At 43.6% G+C, this 18,495-nt stretch overlaps 1 protein-coding gene across 4 annotated transcripts in view; it reads right to left on the reverse strand.

Moving 5' to 3' along the window:
• The window catches only part of SH3PXD2A (SH3 and PX domains 2A), an 842,113-nt gene that overhangs the window by 338,909 nt on the left and 484,709 nt on the right, over positions 1-18,495 (reverse strand). For all 4 annotated transcript variants that reach the window (XM_086922729.1, XM_086922728.1, XM_086922730.1 and 1 more), the window contains one exon: positions 2,145-2,173. In XM_086922729.1, coding sequence (XP_086778855.1) covers positions 2,145-2,173 — 29 coding nt within the window. The remainder of the gene's footprint in view (positions 1-2,144; positions 2,174-18,495) is intronic.

Raw genomic sequence — 18,495 nt, forward strand, 5'->3', positions numbered from 1 at the left:
CAGCGACAGGCACCTGGTTCCATTCACCCATATTGACGCCACATGCCACATCTTACACCTGCCAGAGAAACAGGGAGCGATGCTTCATTTCTTGATGGATAAAATCCCCCAAAAATATAGAGCGTGGGCTCCAGAGAAAGATGTGACAGGCGGCCTGATCAGAGCAGCGCACCGGCTTCATTTTGCCGGAATTGGAGGGCGTGGGACCGTATCCAAAGGAATGGCTTGGAGCAGGAATACATGCATGCACAGGTGTGAGGAACAGATCCCTGTGCACATGAAGGTTCACAGATTCAGCTGATGTAGGAAGCTGCCCTTACAAGCTGCCTGCATCACCAGCACCAGGCTGCACCTTCAGTCACGGATTAGAAATTCGCATCCGAACGCAGAAAAGGAGAAATGCCTAACTGGGTGACACGTTAATGATGGGTGTAATATGTGCTAATAGGAAACACACTGTGGCACGACAAATCATCTCTGCACGATAACACATCCTATTCCGAGGCGAAAAAAAACACCTACGTTGTGTAGTGCCAACTAGTGTGGGTGGAGATGCATGTGGCACGCAGAGAGGCTGGCTTCAGGGGTGTATGTGGGTCTGATACTCGCACAACATTCATGTCTCTTATTACGACACAGCAACCAGGGCTCTTAGAACAACACAGCATACAGGTCCCGAATATTACATGGGAGCCAGCCATCCCTTCAAAAAAGCCTGTCCTCAATGTCCTTACTACACATGATTTGTGACATCTCAGGTCCCTTGTAATAAAGGAATGCCATAGCGGGTCCACTGTAATAGGTTAATGACAGTTGAATTCTGACGTTACAATAACTGAGTGAACCAGGACCTGAATGAAAGGTAAGTCATGGAGCATAATTGCCACCGCAGTTTAAACAGCAAAAACAAAGTTTGGCTTTTGCTTCTTCTTTTCTCTTTTTCTAGATGAACAGTGACCGGCAGCAATGTGTCAACATGTGTTTTTCCCCCAATTCTTTAATAATGGGAAAGATCGAATTTCTCTGCATGTTTCTATGCATGCGAAGTCACAGCATTTTTAAAATAAGAAATAAAGTGCAGCTGTTGTACATTATAAGAATATTGCTACTCATGTCACCTCAGAGTTCCATGGATTTATAAAGAAATTTGACCTTCGGCCTCGTTCCTCTATAAGGTCACAGAACCTTGCTTGACTTGTGAATCCGTATAATGTATGGTAGGCGTACCTCATCTCATATATAATGAGAGCAGTCACATCTTTGATAATGCCCAGGCATCTTATCGCACCAACACCCATGCCTTATATAACAATGATTCATCCAGGTACCCAACAACAACACACAATTCAGGTACCACATAATGACACAAAGTGTTTCCTGAACATCACACGCGCCCCCACTCTACACATTTTCAGGAAGACCCTCAAGACCTGGATCCTCGACTGACCGAAGTTGCTCACCCCCTTCTACCCCCTACCCCCCACCCCCAACCCACTTGAGACCGTCACGGATGAGTAGCGCGTTTTACAATTCCCTGATTGATTATGAAAGTTTGCTGTACCTCACAATGAACCCGTTTTCAGGTACCTCACAGCGACACAGAATTCAGGAAGGTCTCTTGTTGCAGTAGCACTCACGCCTTTTAAAACAACTTATTGTCCAGGTACCTCAAAATTGCACAGAATGCACTGCCCACATCTAATCACAAAACATCCTACAGATTTCTCAATGAGACAGTGCTCAGGTATTACTATATGCGCCACATTTGATGATTTGAGTCTCTTATAATGGCAAAATATTCGGGTATCTTGAACCGGAACAGATTTCAGGTATAGCACAGAGAACATCCCTTAAAGTGGCAGAGTAAAGTGGGTGTGTTACAACAACAGAACAGTGGTTTCTCTTCGAATGACAGAGCTTTCGGTTGGCAGTAATGACACAGCACTCAGTCTCATGCAACAACGCACACAGCATCTCTTCTAGTGCCTCGAAATGCTAGTCTGCTGTGACGACACACCCCCAAGGCTTCTTATGACGCTTCACGGCGCATAATCTAGGCGATTTATAACGACACAGCACATACATCTCTTCGAAGCATACGCCACACACGTCTCTTATGACGACACAACATTGAGGTCTCTTACCTGATTTTCTCTTGGACGTGCCATAGTCCCTGAAATAGAAACAACAACAGATAGACATGGTTATCGAGGGGAAGGCGGGTCGGACAGCCGTGCCCCACCCGCGGTCAGCGCCCCCTGCCCATCACCCGCGGCTTGCCCCGGACAGCCGGCCAGCAGTCACTGCCAGGAGCCTGCGGGCGCCAGAGCACCGCTCCCTCCACAGCCAGCAGCGAGCAGCTGCTGCTCGGGCTCTGGAAGCACCATGTGACCCTCAGACAGAGTGAACCATCCGCAGCCTGCATCAAAGGGGATTCTCCTGCTCCCACTCACAGGCAGCCGGAACATTAACCCGTGTGCTATCGGCCGCGCTGATGCCCTGGCAGGGACTGGTACTCTCTGTCTTTGGGCAGCAGTGGGTTGTCGTCCCAGTGGCCTGAAGCACAACCATATATATTCCCATGATTTTAAAATGTCACTTATTGCCTGCGGGAGACCCGGCGAGCGAGCCAGAGAGTCTTTAGAAGGAAAGAATGTGGTGAAGAAAGGATGCAAACAAATGTGGTGTTTTCGTGGTGCACATGGTATATATAATCATCACAAGGCCTGTGTAAGAAAAGGTGCATCAAGGTCAGATTTCTTTCATTCTGGGGACTCCATCAAATATACCACATATAAAATACACCATCATTTTATCTAAACATAAAATAAAAAAAGAATAAAACAAGAATGCACGTATCTGAGCAGGGCCATTCGAATGCCAACTGGCACCATTTCCAGTTCTGTGGTTTTAGCCAACTTGTATTTTGCAGGCAGGGTTGAACCTCGTGGTAATTTGCGAAAAAGTGTTAAAATGCTCTAATTTGCATTTTTAAACACGGTCATGTTACAGGCACACATGTCCTTAGGACATGTGTGTTTGAAACATGCACTTCAAAATACATTTCAGGGGTGCAGGGGGGGTTCCAAAGGACCCCCCCTGCACCCATGGAATGCATCAACATTTTGCGAATTCTAATTTGCGAATTCGCAATTCCCATTGATTCCTATGGGCCTTTTGGCCCACAGGAATCAATGGGAATTGCGAAATCGCGAATTGGAATTCGCATAATATTTGCGATTCGGTAAAAATTGCGATTTTTACTGAATCGTAAATTTTATGCACTTTCAATCATGCATCCCGTTTTGCGATTCCTTATTTGCGATTCGGTAAAAATCGCAAATTAGGAATCGCAAAACCGGACTTTGATGCATGTGGCTATAAAAGAAGTAGCGAGAAAGGTACAAACCTCAATAGAAACAGCATTAACAGCAGTGTTTGTAGCACTGGTAGAAGCAGTAAGAGAAGCGCGATTGCCGCTAGCAATGATCTTAACAGTCGTGTTTATAGTATTACCTGCATGCGCGCTAGCGGGTTTTCCCGCTGTGCACTGAAATTTCAAAATCGAGTCTTACGTGACAAAGCCAGCTCGTCATGCGCGCAGCGCAGGTAACGCCCATGACGAGCTGGCTTTGTCACCTGCATCAAAGGGGTTAATACTACTGTTAAAAGTAGTGGGAGCAGTACTGCTGTCAACTTAAATAGTCTCAAGAGTAGAGCTGGTAGCAATAGTAGTACTGACAAAAGTAGTAATAGTAGGAGTGCATGCAGACGTAGTCTTCTTAATAGTAGGGTTGATACTGCTGCTAGTGCTGGCATAAGTAGCAAGAGAAGTGTTAGTAGAAGTGGCCAACGAGTAGTGTTGGTAGTACTTTGAGTACCGGTTGATATAGACAGAGAGGTATGAGTTAATCAACAACACCAGTCCTAGTTCCTATGGCAATATTCATTTACTAGACTGTATACATCCATGGTCGAAAATCGTTATCCAAGGGATCTCTTTAGTCTCAAGATAATCCTAAGATGTTTCAATCTATTGCCTCTTTAAAACAACAACCTCTCTGCTCTATACAGACAGGACAGCACAAACAAAAAATGTGTGAAAAGCGAGATGGCACCTCACGGGCGCACCACCAATGGGACCCCTGGTTGGTACTCACCAGGATGGCCCTGTTCTCATCATCGGTGCCATCAAGCTAAAACCAAAAACGTGTCTCGAACCTCAAAAATAAAAAGACAGTGGATGGTGCAGTGGACACAACTTATATGTGACACAACTAACAACATGTAACATTTAACATATAAGTCACTGCGCAACTGGGACAATAAACTTTACTTTCATTCCCTTCTTTGTTGCAAAACAGTGAACACACATATACTAAAAAAGGAGAGAGTAAATACTACCTATCGATTCACTCTCTGCTTACAGCCGACATGTTTCATTGCCTTGGTTTCTATCAGGCAATTTCTTCAGGGCAATACACTTTAAATGCCACTGCAAGAGACACTGAAGCTTGGGTGCCTGCATGCAGTCTTGCCTCTCATACCAGTCATGAAGTTATGATAAAATCGGATTCCAGCTCCCTTAGGTGAGCATGGTCCTTACTCCCCGTTCGAGAAAGTTACGGTGTCAGAGTAGCGGTCGGCGTCCTCTCAACCCTCGAGTAGGAGTGCATGCAGACGTAGTCTTCTTAATAGTAGGGTTGATACTGCTGCTAGTGCTGGCATAAGTAGCAAGAGAAGTGTTAGTAGAAGTGGCCAACGAGTAGTGTTGGTAGTACTTTGAGTACCGGTTGATATAGACAGAGAGGTATGAGTGCCTGAGGATGTAGTCTTAAGAGTAGTTTTTGTAGCATTAGTAGTACAGGTAGAAATGGTACGAAGAGCAGAGTAGCAGTGGGTGTTGTAGACACCCCCAACCTGCTTCGTTACACAGGTGTTTGAGAGGATGGAGTAATAATCAGCGGGTAGCACATACGTACAGTCACATCTCAATCACACATGCACCTGCAGAACAAACATCTACACAAACCAGAGAATTATGCAGAAGATAGCGCATGTGGCAGGTACCACAAAGGTGGGACGCATCCATTGCAAAGCTGCGCGGTCTTGCCCTTCTACTTTAACACTAGTTTAAAATGTAAATGTAAATTGATACTTGTATAGCGCACTACTCACCCGCAAGGGTCTCAAGGCGCTTGTACGAATACCGCTGTGGAACCCATCCTGGCTTTCCCTGTGAGGCGTCCACTCCTGGGCACCCCCAAGGTGGAGGCCAGGCATCCATAGCGTTGTGGGGGCCGTTGTGGAGATTAAGCAAGCTATTGCCCAGAGTTGCAGAGTGGGACTCCTTGATTGGAATAGGCACTGAGGCGAGAATTATCAGGTCCGTGGAATTTTGAGCCCAAGACCCACCGAGGCGGGGAATTGAACCCTGCTAGACCTCTGCATCAGGGTCTGCCGCTCTAACCATTGAGCCACACTTCTTTACCAGGGCGGTATGAAGCACCGCAGTTCAGCCATAGGTGGAGGTGGGCCAACAGTGTTTGCGTCATTAAAGCTATTGACATTTTCGCAGCATTAATATATTGCATTTCACTTTGATTAAAGCATTGTAAATCCGTCCGCACACATGGAAATACATAAGTGACTTTCTCCAGTGCCCCATTCATTTCTTCTCATAAATTGGTGTATTGTATAACCCTCTCAATGTGCTCTTCACAAAGCAAGGCCGTGCTCTTCAGAGAGCTCAGAATAGACCCTTTATGGTACTGGGCAGTCCCAGGCCCCGGCACTCCATGCCCAGGGCTCACAGGCACAAAGATCTCTGTGAAGCCCAGCGCCATACACTGTGATCAACATGGTAAGCGCAGCCATGCAGCCAATAATTGAAACACACATAAAAAGCACTGACAAAGCCCATCGCTTTTGTATAGTGTACAGTATTTTTATGCCATGGGATACTAATGTGACAGCTAAAACTTCATGGCAACAGTTCGCTATGCCCTGTAAAGACCTCCATTGAAAGTTTCGAGCAGGCCCGCTTAACACATCATTGCTAATTTCCATTACTCACACTTAGCACATTATTGACTGTTTCAGTTATGTCTATTTTGCATACCACTGATAGATTCCATGAATGTCCACTCAGTGCATCGTTTATTCCCTGGACACTGGTGGCTTGGAGTGGTTAGTCTACATTTCTTTAGGGACAGGAGAAGAGGTGTGAAAAAAATCACTCCACATCATTAGCGGCTGCTACCGGACAGGCGAGGTGGGGCGGGGGAGGTAGATGAGGAATTAAAAAGAAAAAAAACTTCCTGAACTGAAACGGCCGGCCGCCGCCTGTCCTCCATCCTCATCTTCTTCCTTTTTCTTGTCCAGGCCAGCAGCAGGAAGCACCCGGCACACAGGCTCCCCTGAGCCAATCAGAACGCTCCAGTGTAGCATTGTGCTTGGTCTGAGCGCCGTGCTTCAGCGCGCCAACAGGAACAAGGAGCCTTTGCATGTTCCTCACCAGGCTGTGTAATGCAGCCTGGTGGGGAACATGCAAAGTGCGCATGAATGGTTTGGTCGGCCCAAGAGGGCCAGTTTATGCGCACTCTGGCCAGCTCTGACTTTAATAGAAAAAATAGAATGATAATAACAATACGTTATCATTTCATTTTTCCTGTTGAAAAGTGGGGCAAAGCTCCTCCGCCACTGCTTCACGTCCCCTTAATTGTACTTCACTTGTGCCCCAGGCCCTACTCTTAAGCTATGTATGTCACTGTTTGCTCCACATGTCAGTAAAGAGTCGCCAAGCATGAACTAACAAGCGCTCCTGTGGTGCACTCCTTTCTAGGATGCCGCATACATTTCATTAGGACAAATGCTGCCACTCGCAGTGCAAGACAGCCAATGGGTGAAATGGGCGGATCCATACTCCAATGCTGCATGCTGTACTAGGTGGAAGCAAATAGGTGTATCACGCTTGATAAAGAGTGGGGACTAGTAGCCCCCTTTAGGCCTATAAATGTATATATTTGTAATTGTATCATGAATGTTTGAAAACATGGGCCTGGCAAGACAGCTTCAGCTGTCTCTAGTTCAAACCTTCGCTAACAAAAAGTGCTGAGTGAATGTGAAAGCCTCTCTCGGCATACGTTCTGCAGCTTCTTGGGAGTGGATACTGCCTAAGAAACCTCCAACCTGAGGTGCCACATTTGCACTGATAGCACCAAACCTTGCAGCTATGAGTTGGTGACTAATGTCATGTTGCCCATGGTGGAAGGCTGAGGGGTCTGTGCAAGTGATTGTATTCTAAAATGTAAGAATCACGATTATGTGCCTGGCGCCACTGTATAATTATATATTAATCACAGTTTTCTTAGGAAGAGCATTTTGCTCTCATTAATCATTGTATAGGGCAGAAAGCATTCCTGATTGGCTAGCCACAACATGAACAAGACGTTGTCACTGCATCCAGAATATGAATTAAAAACTAGAAGGGGAAAGGGTGAGTGGGGAGTCCCTTTGATTTGCTAGCCACAAAATGTTGTGGCAGCCATTGCTTTACTTAGGGTCTTGACTACCATTAAAATGGATTGTAGTTAAGGGAAGGTTTTGAGGGTTACAAAAAGGAGCACATACAAAGGGTGAGAACAGATTTTAGTCACATTATAAATAATTTGCACGTGGTACCATACCAACTTTAGGAATTGTAGTATGTACCAATGGGACTTTACCCAGTGAAAAATGCTGATCTACTACTCCGAATTGATGAAGCATGTTTGAGAGAAAACTGTTTTTGTTCATAATGTTTTTCATAGAGGTTACTGAAGATGCTCCCGCACCAAAAAATGAAAGCTCATTTTCTATAAATTAACAAAATCTTTCTCAGTTATTCGAGAACAAAGTCTGACAATCGGAGTAAAACATGTACTTCCAACAGCAGTAGCGTCTGTCAGTTGATTCCCTAGTGTTCTACTACAGCCCCTACACTGTTCTAATGAGCAACTAGAGCGCTAACATTCTGTATTTTGACAGAACTGTAGCATGCCTCAAGCCATCTGATGGAATCAAAGCTGTAACACTTAAACCCTTTTCTTTAGAAATTAAGAACATGATGAGGGAGGCGCTTTTTGTCATAGAAATTATGAATATTGCTTTACAAAACGAAAATGAGGACAAGCTGGTTGCACTGACAGTGGCAGCACAATGGACTTCGGTGGGTATAAGCGATGGCACAGAGGCACAGACACAGAAAACAGCGGGGGTGTGGTCGGGGAGTCAGGGGAAGTAAGTTGGCCACGGTGGCAGCAGTGTAATTCTGTTTGGCTGTTTCCTAGATATGCTTGTCTAATGTTTTCTATGGAAAATGCATGGGAGAAAAAGTATTCTGGGGCCCCCCATTATATGTGGCCCCTCGCTTGACACACACCACCCCAAAACTTTCCAGGAAGGAGCGGAGGTGGATGAACGTTTTTGAAAGGTGTGTGAAGATTCATCAAACAGAGCCAAAGTTATTAGCAAAAGAAAAAACGGTTTTTCTATGGGAACTCTGACTCCCATATAACTACACAGTGTTGAGTACCACTGTATAATATATATAAATACATTTTGTTATGGGGAATTCCCTCTTTTTCGGAGTGAGCAGACCAAGCGTGCCTACATGGTGTGTGCATGAAACATTGCGTAGGTTACTTCAAATATATCCATTTGATACAACTAAACAGAAGTCTATTAATGCTTATGTAAATATTCATAAAATGCTTCAAGAAGTAAAACTTTGCTTCCAGTAACAAAAATATAGTATAGTTCTATATCACAACATGGCCTGCCATCTCTTGACATCAGGATTAAGGCCCCAGGGAATGGCTAGTGCTTCATAAGATGTACACTCTGGTGTAAAACATAGAACACCTGATTCAGATCAAAGGAGCTACAACCGATCAGAGATTCTGAGGGCCTCTCAATTAGGCCTCGAAACGTAGGCTGGCCAATCGGACTTACTTCAATTAATTAATTACATTTTAATGGTAATCCTTCTCTTTATCATTACTGCATACACATTTACTTCTGTTGTAAGACGAAGGACAAAACAAGTCGCATGATCTATCACAAATGAAAGTAAAACTTTGAATACCCATAGGATGCTTTTCATGTTGGAGTCTAAAATAGGGGTGTTTCAGGTACCATACTTCTGATTTGAACCCTAAACTACAGCCTGGGACTCTTCTCTGCACCTCTCCCTACTAAACCCTCTCTTTAGCTAAAGGATGCTGTGCTGAAACTTCTTATTTTTAGAATAGCTTCCACCTGGCATATTCCCTAAGCACAGTCCGTAACGGTCATCTTTGGTAGAGGGGGCGTAAGCAGCACCAAATCTGTACAGTTGACCTAACATGACTGACATTTTACTGGGGGACAGGATATAATGTTTCTTCTTTGGATCAGCACTGGCATGGGTTCCAAAAGCCTGGATTGTGTCCATTGGATGAGTGGTGATGTAAATAACCCAGCACTTTTTCTTCCCACCACACTAACTATGCAAGTGAGGTACGCTCACATGGTTGCAAGCACCCGCTTTTTGCGAAGGACTTTGATAAATTTATGAAATGGGGCTGCACATAAAGGAAAGCTGTTGACTCTACGAAAGCAGTGGAGTAAGTGAAACTCTAGCATTGGGTTGATGGCAAAAAGTCCTTGGACTGACTTGGTTCTGTTACAATGACAGGTGGTGGAGGACAGAATTAAATAAAAGTATCTAATACCATGTTACTTTAGAGCATTTTTCCTTTTGCTTATAGGAATGTATGCCTTCAAGAAATGTTGCACTGATCTAATATTCAGCCCAGAGCTGAGCCTCAAACATAAAGTAAGTTATATCGATGATCCTCAGAGTACTGTGAGTGAACTACACACTCCCAACTCGTCTCGAGTGATGCTCCATGCCCAGAGACGGTCTGCCCCACGATCCATTACTCTCACTCTCCAAGATGGTACCCATATCAGCGAGAGACATTCTTTTAGTTCTGCAAGGACCCAGAAAAGTATGCATCAACAGCCACAAGCCTTTTCAGCATTGTAGTGTTGCTAGCACGAAACCCCTACTGTAGAGAATTGTGTGCAACCTGTAGGCCCAGATTAGGTAGTAGGCAGGGTGGCTCAACTTCTTCCGACATCAATACATTGAGCACCAGCTTGGTTGGGGGATAGAATCTCTTTGCAACACAGAAGGGACAGCAAGCACTACATTGGTGCATCCATGTTTTCTCCATGCCACCACTTGGCATGGTCTAACTAAAATTAGTGCTAGTCCATTTTAACTTTTTCTGGCTTCAGCGGAAGCACAACTTATGCACTCTCTCCAAGCAACCACCGCGAGTGTTAAGTGTCCATTGGAAGCCCACTTAACGCCTAACCAATTTACCATGTAACCAATTGTGAGAGCACTGTGCAGCTCTCATTTATTTAGCCACTCATTCCGTTTCCTAACCTTTTTAACCAGTACCAGCTACAACATTGTTGTGCAGCAAAAGAGTAAGTAGCAATCAATGAAAAGCATGTGGAACATGGCCTCCTGACGCAGCCTCCCCTCTCCCGACAGGAGACCGCACCACGGGTGTTTACAACAGTCTTTTTCCTGGAAAGATACAATACAGGCACCATTTTTTTTTTAAAGAAACACATCTCAACATCTGGTTTCACTTTTTGAGCTTTTTTTTCCTGTTAGCATTTTTCACAGAAGACGTTTCATATTAGCCTTGTTATTAACTCAGAATTCCACTCCTAGAAAGACTGGCGTATGTAATCAGTAAAACTGACCCTTCCGCGGCGTCCGTTGTCTTAGCAGGCGCCACCATCATTTTCATCTAATCACTTGAAACGTGTTCAGTTTTTACACGTTTTTGTTCGCTTGCATATTAGTTTTTCATATTTTCTGAAGGAACAGCTCTGCTACCGGTCTATGCCCCTGGGTACCAGCCTCAGTAAAATGTCTCTGGTTCTTAAATCCAGATTACCTCAAAGAACACCAAGCCGGAAGCTCTGAAGAGGAACAGCAGGCCGGCTTAAAGGCATTTTTGTTGGTATCTTGTGTTTGAGTTCGTACGCCATATCTCAATGAGATTCCAGCTCTGTCTGGCCTGAGGATTGCAGTGTTGGGCAATACAGAGGACACCAGCTTTTCTGAAACAATAATGACTGTATGTGCGATTGATAAAAGCTTAAAAAAGGCGAGGGTCACATAATAGCGTTCAACTGTTTGCTCTAAATAATCTTGTTAGAAAATTTATCTCTAGTTGGCAGTGGTATGCACCCTGTGCAGGTAGGGACCACAATCCTAGTCAGTGTAAGCTAGATACACACTGAAATATAACCTGTGCTCACCCCCTGGTAGCTTGGCACAGAACAGTCAGGCTTATCTAAGGAGGCAATGTGTTAAGTTTTTGTGCAGCACACACACACACAGTAACACAATGAAAATACAACAAAAATACTCCACGCAGGTTCAGAAAAATTCAGAATAATCATGACTAACACAAGACCGAAATTACAAAAATCCAATAAGTAGAACCTGAGGTATGAATTAGGAATGACTCCACAGCTGGAGCAACCACAGAAGCTGTAGAACATCCACTGAGAGATGAATTTGGGAAGACGTCAAACCTAGTGATGGGAGTGTACCAGATGGTTCATTCACTTACAGCACATGCTGATGACATACACCAAAGAAACGAAAACCTGAAAAGTCCAGTTTTCACATTGAAGAAAATGCTTTCCTGGTGCAAAGGAGCCAAAGATTGGAGTTTTGGATGTGCACTGGTTGAGACAAAATACACACAATTGATGGACCGAATACAGAACAAATCAAAACATTCACGAGATCTGGGTTAAATCCATCATTCTAATGCTCACCATGCCACCCCAGTTTAAACCCGGCCATATGCAAATCAGTGTTGACCCTGTATCTCATGGGAACAGCCCAGCCCGAACTACCAAGCCAGGTCCTCCCTGGACCAGAAACAAGCATCTTAGGACCGGTTTCGGGGTTTCACCCCTCATCAGCCAGAATTGCTTGAATCCAGTGGCACAGTGAGCCCGGGACCCACGTACTGGGGTGGATGTATGACATTGTGCTGCATTCTGTCCATAAATTGTTGTTTTTGCACTGGTTGAGACAAACACATTGGCACTCTTCTCAATGTCATTCTGGCTCATGGCATGTAGCTTGAGTATTTTAAGTGTGTGATGCTGATGTGGCTAAATATATTGTTAAGATATTTTAATCAGCCTGTGCACTGGGTGAATTACTATTTTGATGGATATACATGCACCTTCAATTTGATGTACCGAATGCAACACCAGAATAATATCTGAAGGGTACCCCAAATGGCATTACAGACACATTGATTTACAGGAGGACTGACTGATACTTAAAAATTGATAGGTAATAGAGCCATACATGGCATCTTATTGCTACAGTTTATAAATTGTCCTACAGACTAAAGGAGACCCCACAACAAAACAGTACCACCAATAGTGAAGACAAAGAATTGCAACAAAAAAAACTAGGCAAGAGCTCTCCTCCAGCTATGCACCCAGGATCTGGAACAACATCCCCAAATCAATCAGGACCACCTCCATCATGATCTACTTTAGGAAAGAGCTGAAACACACCGCTTTAAAGAACACCATAATACAGTAATAATCTTCTTTCGCTCTAAGAAACTCCTCCTATCAAACGTCAGTTGTGTTTCTGCTTTTTGACCCTGTATAGGATTCTTCTGCCTTTCAGCTAAGTTTGCTTTATAAAATGCTACATACATACACACACACATATATGTATATATATGCCATTTGTACTCAGTTTAGATCACGTGGCATAAATATCAAGATCGGCAAAATTTAGGATGAGTTGAAAAATTGACAGAAATCCAACATTATGGTTTCAGATGCAATACAATTGGGGCATTTTAGGCTTTCACTAAAGACAGCTTTAGCTGTTTGTTAATGTTAATGTTAATGTTATTTTGGAATTTGTAAAGCGCAAACTATCGCTTCGAAAGGAGCATCCTGGCGCTATAGAGAGGGGGAGGTCAACAGAGGTGAGATCTATATGGTAGCGAGTACATAAGCATCTAACAGGTTAAAAAGCCAGGTTTTAAGTAGGTTGCAAAAAGGCGTTTCCTGATCAAGTAGCCTTAGCTTCTTTGCCATCCCATTCCGTGCCCTAGAGCCCAAGACACTGAGGGTTTTCCCCCCCTTTAGTTTTGAGGTGAAAGGCGGGGATGTTGGCAAGATCTATTGTCTCCAATATATTACATTTACTTAAAGTGAGCTTTGGGTCAGCCCCTTTGCCATGATTGGATGTCTTTGTTGTGTATTTCACTTCTCTGCTTCTAATTCAACAGGTGTCCTCCCTATTCTTTTGTTTGTCCAAGGATGTGCAAACAGCCCATTCGCAGAGATCACAAAATGGCATGGCAAATGAATATTTTGTGACCCTCTGTGAAGGGCTGCAAATTCAGCGCTTGTTGTTTGGAAGGGCCAGCAGACAAGCAACCTGCAATAGGAAACATTTGCATTAGCAAGAAACACGGTTGCTACTGGAGAGCACATTAAAGTGGCAAGGAACTCTCCCTGTGTTATATTACTGTCACGACGGAGAAGTTGAATTACTCTCTTCATAGCAAGAGAATGGGGGGGAGAGACATATACTGAAGTATTCCTCGTGGAGCAGGAGACGTTTGAAATAGACACAAACTGCATTATTCTAGAATGTATGTCTTTATTGCTTCAATTTATAAAAATGGTTAAAATAAATACAACAGCAATAAGATAAATTACATAATACAATTTTTGAAACAAGTGAAAATACTGAGTAACTGCTAAAAGTACAGGTGTTGCACAGATAACAGACTTTACATGACGTGGTCGGCAGAACAGGAATTCTGCATTTGCCCTGACATCAGCTCATGAATGGGATTTTATTTTGCTAAATTGAGGTCTATATCTATACACCGAAGAGGGCTAGTTCTGTAATATCTCTCGTGTTGAAGCACCAGTATACTGCTTCCTCGCATTTGGACGACCTGTTTTTTCTATTCTTTTTTTTTTTAAAGAGGTCTCAGTAAACGTGCGATTAAAATTCAAGGCAACAACAAAGTAGATGTACAACTGACTCCCTTCTGTAGTTACAAAACATGCCAACATGGTGAGTACTGGCTTGTTCTTCCATGATGCTCTGTATTGTTCTATAGGCTGTGCCATGGATCCCGCAGGTAAGATGCGGGGGGTTGCATTGCCTACTTAGTGCAGCCCTTAGATATGGCTGCATCCTATTTTCTTCATAACAGCTGCATTTTAGGCCAGCCTATTTCAGCTTAATTGCATTGGCTTCCTGTCATCATGCAGTTACTTGCCTTTCCAATATGGCTGAGTAACTCAGATTTCCTTGTAGGCAGTCGTTTATGAGGTTTGGATCTTTAATAGCTGCCTCTAAATATGTCGAACATGTAATTTCTAGTTTGTAGATATCATGGATCACCATTTTTAGTGTATTTGGCTTTGCTTTTGTAACCATATCCTAATTTTTAATAGGCCCTGATGTAAATTCCAGGTCCTGCTTGTGAAGAGCAAACTCGAAGCGAATTTGAGCCCGTCAGGTAAAATGTGAAATATTTTTCTGTATGTGATGCATTCTGGATTGTCTTTCCTCTTGTGAAAATTTAGAAGGGAAAGCAAGATAGCCAGAGGAAATAGTTGGAATCAGCTTTGCTTTAACAACTTTAATGATCGGCTCTGCCGAGAGGCTGAGTAGATGTGTGTTTAATTTGCACAAGGCATATGAAAGTGGGCTGGCTTTTTACCTGAATTCCTTTAGAGATGGACAAGCTCCCTTCATGCAGGAGCAATAGTTTCAATCTCTTTCCCGCACTCTCACAACTCTCGGCTGCTAGAAGGGGAGTGTTCGCTTTAGCTTGGCAGGAGCTCTGAGCTCCCGTCAAGCTAGAGCAAACAGTTATGTCCCGGGGTGGGCAGCCCGGGACATTGCAGGAGTTGGCAAATGGCCCCCCTATCCTTTGATTTTTAAGGGTCTGCCCCGGGCAGGTTGTGGTCCCCGGGGCCGAGAACTGCCCAGGAGAGGGGGTGAAGGGCGCACAACCCCTCTTCCCATTGTTTTCAAAGTATTTTGCCAAGGGCAGGAAGTGGTCCGTGGGTGTATCCACGGGTCACCCAAAATGGCTGACAACACTTTCTGGTTGAAGTGTAGGCAGCCAATCAGAGCTCTGCATTACCCCGCACTGGCTCGTTATTATTCGCGAATTGGCAGGGAGTGCAGGTAACGGAATTTGGATTTCCTTAACTTTCTCAACAACTACTGAACAGATTTACACCAAATAACAAAAAGCACAATCTGTGGACCAAAAGCTAGCTTTCTGACAAATTTGGTGTAATTCCGTCCAGCAATTCGGGCTGTAGTCGTGTCAAAAAGCTCCTATGGGAATTAACAAGAAAAACATTTTTTTTTCACCCCGCACTTTTTCTCAGCCTCCACTTGGCAGAACACCCAGAAACTTTCCATGCGCAACAAGAATCACCAGCACACTTTTTTGGGAAAATTTTGCAAAGATTGGTCATATGGCACCAAGGTTATAGACAAATCAAAAAATGCTTTTTCTATGGAAACATGTTCCTAACTATAACTACTTACTGGCGACCGCAAGTAAGTAATATACATATGTGTGTAGATAGATAGATAGATAGATAGATAGATAGATAGATAGATAGATAGATAGATAGATAGATAGATAGATAGATAGATAGATAGATAGATAATCCACAGGTAGTAGAATAGGCAAGTAAAGCTTTTGTTTAAAAGTTCTTGGTGCCTTACGCCCAGTGAAACGCAAGTGAACTGTAGTCTTCAAATCTACAATTTAAATAAAAACACGTTGCTTGCCATTTAAACTACCTATGAGTTATTCATATTATATATAAAAGCAACATAAAAGCGTGCTAAATGTTTTTACTCACAGCAACTTTTCATGATTTTGATCTACGCCTTTTGGGCAAAGCCATTTATACTATTCTGGATGGTATATGATGGAATGGGATGAAACTAAAGAGTGAAATAGCAGACGTTTCATGGCCCATTACATGGCCCTGGGCCACAAAAACATCGAGTTTTTTCACGACAAGAAGAAATTCCTTGAAAGCCTTTCCATTGCCACGTCATCCGTCTCCAGAAAAGCAGCCCTCAATGAGTGGACTCACTCTCGCGTGAGAGGCTGACAACAGCCAGGCCTGGGACATCTTTGGAGGCTGTCCTACAAAGCACAGCCTTCCTGTAGGAGATATTGCCTCTGATTAAGAGGACTTATTACTTTATGAACTATTAGAATCTGTGCAAATTTAATTCACATCTTCATATATTCTGCTGGCAGCTGGGGGGGGGGGGGGGGGGGGGTTCCCGCACGCCGCTTCTGTAAAATTTGGTGGTCTAAAGGTTTGAACATGTATGTTGAAGTGAGGATATCAGGCCACTTGCAAAAAAACTGGATTCGTTCGAGGTGTTGACACCATTTAAGAGGGAGGTCCTCAACATACGCCGCCCCTGCCACTCTCCACACCTGCTCTTAGACACCTGAGGCTGCACCCAATCATGTTACGAGATTCAGACTATTTTAAAATGACACAACTGAGGTCTTATTCATGAATATTCGTATACACGGTCACCGTTCTCACTCAATAGAAATGCTATTTTTCCTGTGAGTATTTAAAATCTATTAAAAAGACAAAGCGTTGAAGGTGAATTGTGGGGGGTTTCTCAACCCACTGAGATCCCATAGAGGGTAAACGCTGTGCCTCCTACCACTTCAGTATTGGTAGGAATCCTCTGTTAGCCATAAGGCTACAAACAAATCATCGACTTTACATTCGTCTATATGTCGAGTTATATTTCCGCAATCTGTCATGTTTTCACAGCTGGTAATGGATTTGTTATTTTAGCATTGATTATTTTTATTTTTTCCCTTCTTGTAATACTTCCAGACTGCCTTGAAGTATTTTAAAATCAGAATTCCTCGTATGGGAAAACGATGCCTGTACCTCAGATGCACCAAGGATGAGGCGGCTAATGAGAACATTAACATGCAACCAGTGAAAACACTGAAGTGACGGTTTCATTTTCCACCAGGCTCCGTATTTTATCGTCTTTTCCTCGCATCTATTTTCTTCTTTATGCATCAGCGTTAAAAACATCGTTAAGCCAAAAATAGAATCATGCCATGAAAGATTTGCAAAGAATAGATACAAGGAGAGGTCAGACTCCAGCAAACCAGCTCAACCCGAGTGGGGTCAATCTAGTTATTTTTCTGCTTTTAACAGCAGAGCAGACATCTGCTTTCATCCCCAAGGACGCCTGGAGTTATTTCCCAATAATGCTCTAATGCACCCCGGATCCGACTTCCTCACTGCCACTTAGGTACACATTTCATCACTTAAGATGATTACATTATCATATAGTACCATACAGGACATGAGCGCCGCTGGCCCATCCCCCACACTCGTCACGGACTCTCAAGCGATGGACAAGTCAGATGTGGCAGCAATGTCCAGGAAAGGGCCCATGGAAACTCTCTACATACCCAGCGCTCAAGCCCTCGAGGCTGGGGCGAGCCTCTTCCTGCACCTAATATACCATGTTTATTTGTAAAGCGCACGTTCACCCCGAACGGGGTATCTTGGCGCTAAATAACAGATGTTTATTGTTACCCAACTCAATGGTACACCTACACACTATTGCTACACAATGGAGATGACAAGCTAGGCCCAAAGGGAAACATCCTTTATGACGCAACTTTTACCACGCAGTGCCTTTACAACGCAGGTTTTTCAACGCAAGTCATTACAACGAATTGCGCTGGGGGGCGCTGTAGGATAGGTAATAGTTTAATTTACTATCCAACACCTTCCCTACTATCCACGGGGACTGGAGTTGGAATAGTAAATTAAACTATTCACTATCTAGCTCCCCCCAACGCAAGTCGTTGTAACGACTTGCGTTGAAAAACCTGCGTTGTAAAGGCATGCGTGGTAAAAGCATGCGTTGTAACAACGTACATCCGGGCCCAAAAGCACACAATCTTTTCTTTGTTTAACAGGAGGCTGCTATAGTAAATGCAAATAATTATTTTTCTATGTAGTTCTTTCTGCTGCACCGCAGTCTTGTCACCTCATAGGTGACTGGTTCACAGGTGTGCATAGTACACCACTCAATGTGTGTGTTATAACACTGGGATTTTAATCTCGAACGGTCACAATACTGACTGCAGAATATCAACCACCGCTTTCTTGTGGAGGTTTTGTTAAGTATAGCCCTAATATTCTTAACTCCTGATTTACAAACATATATCATCAAGGCAAGAAGAAGCAGAGTTAACATTATCTTTAAACGTATTTATACATACTTACCTTCACAGCACTCAGCTGGTTTTTGGCTAGGTT

This window comes from Lissotriton vulgaris, chromosome 5 (genome assembly GCF_964263255.1).
Source record: "Lissotriton vulgaris chromosome 5, aLisVul1.2, whole genome shotgun sequence".
In the NCBI taxonomy this organism is placed as follows: Eukaryota; Metazoa; Chordata; class Amphibia; order Caudata; family Salamandridae; genus Lissotriton; species Lissotriton vulgaris.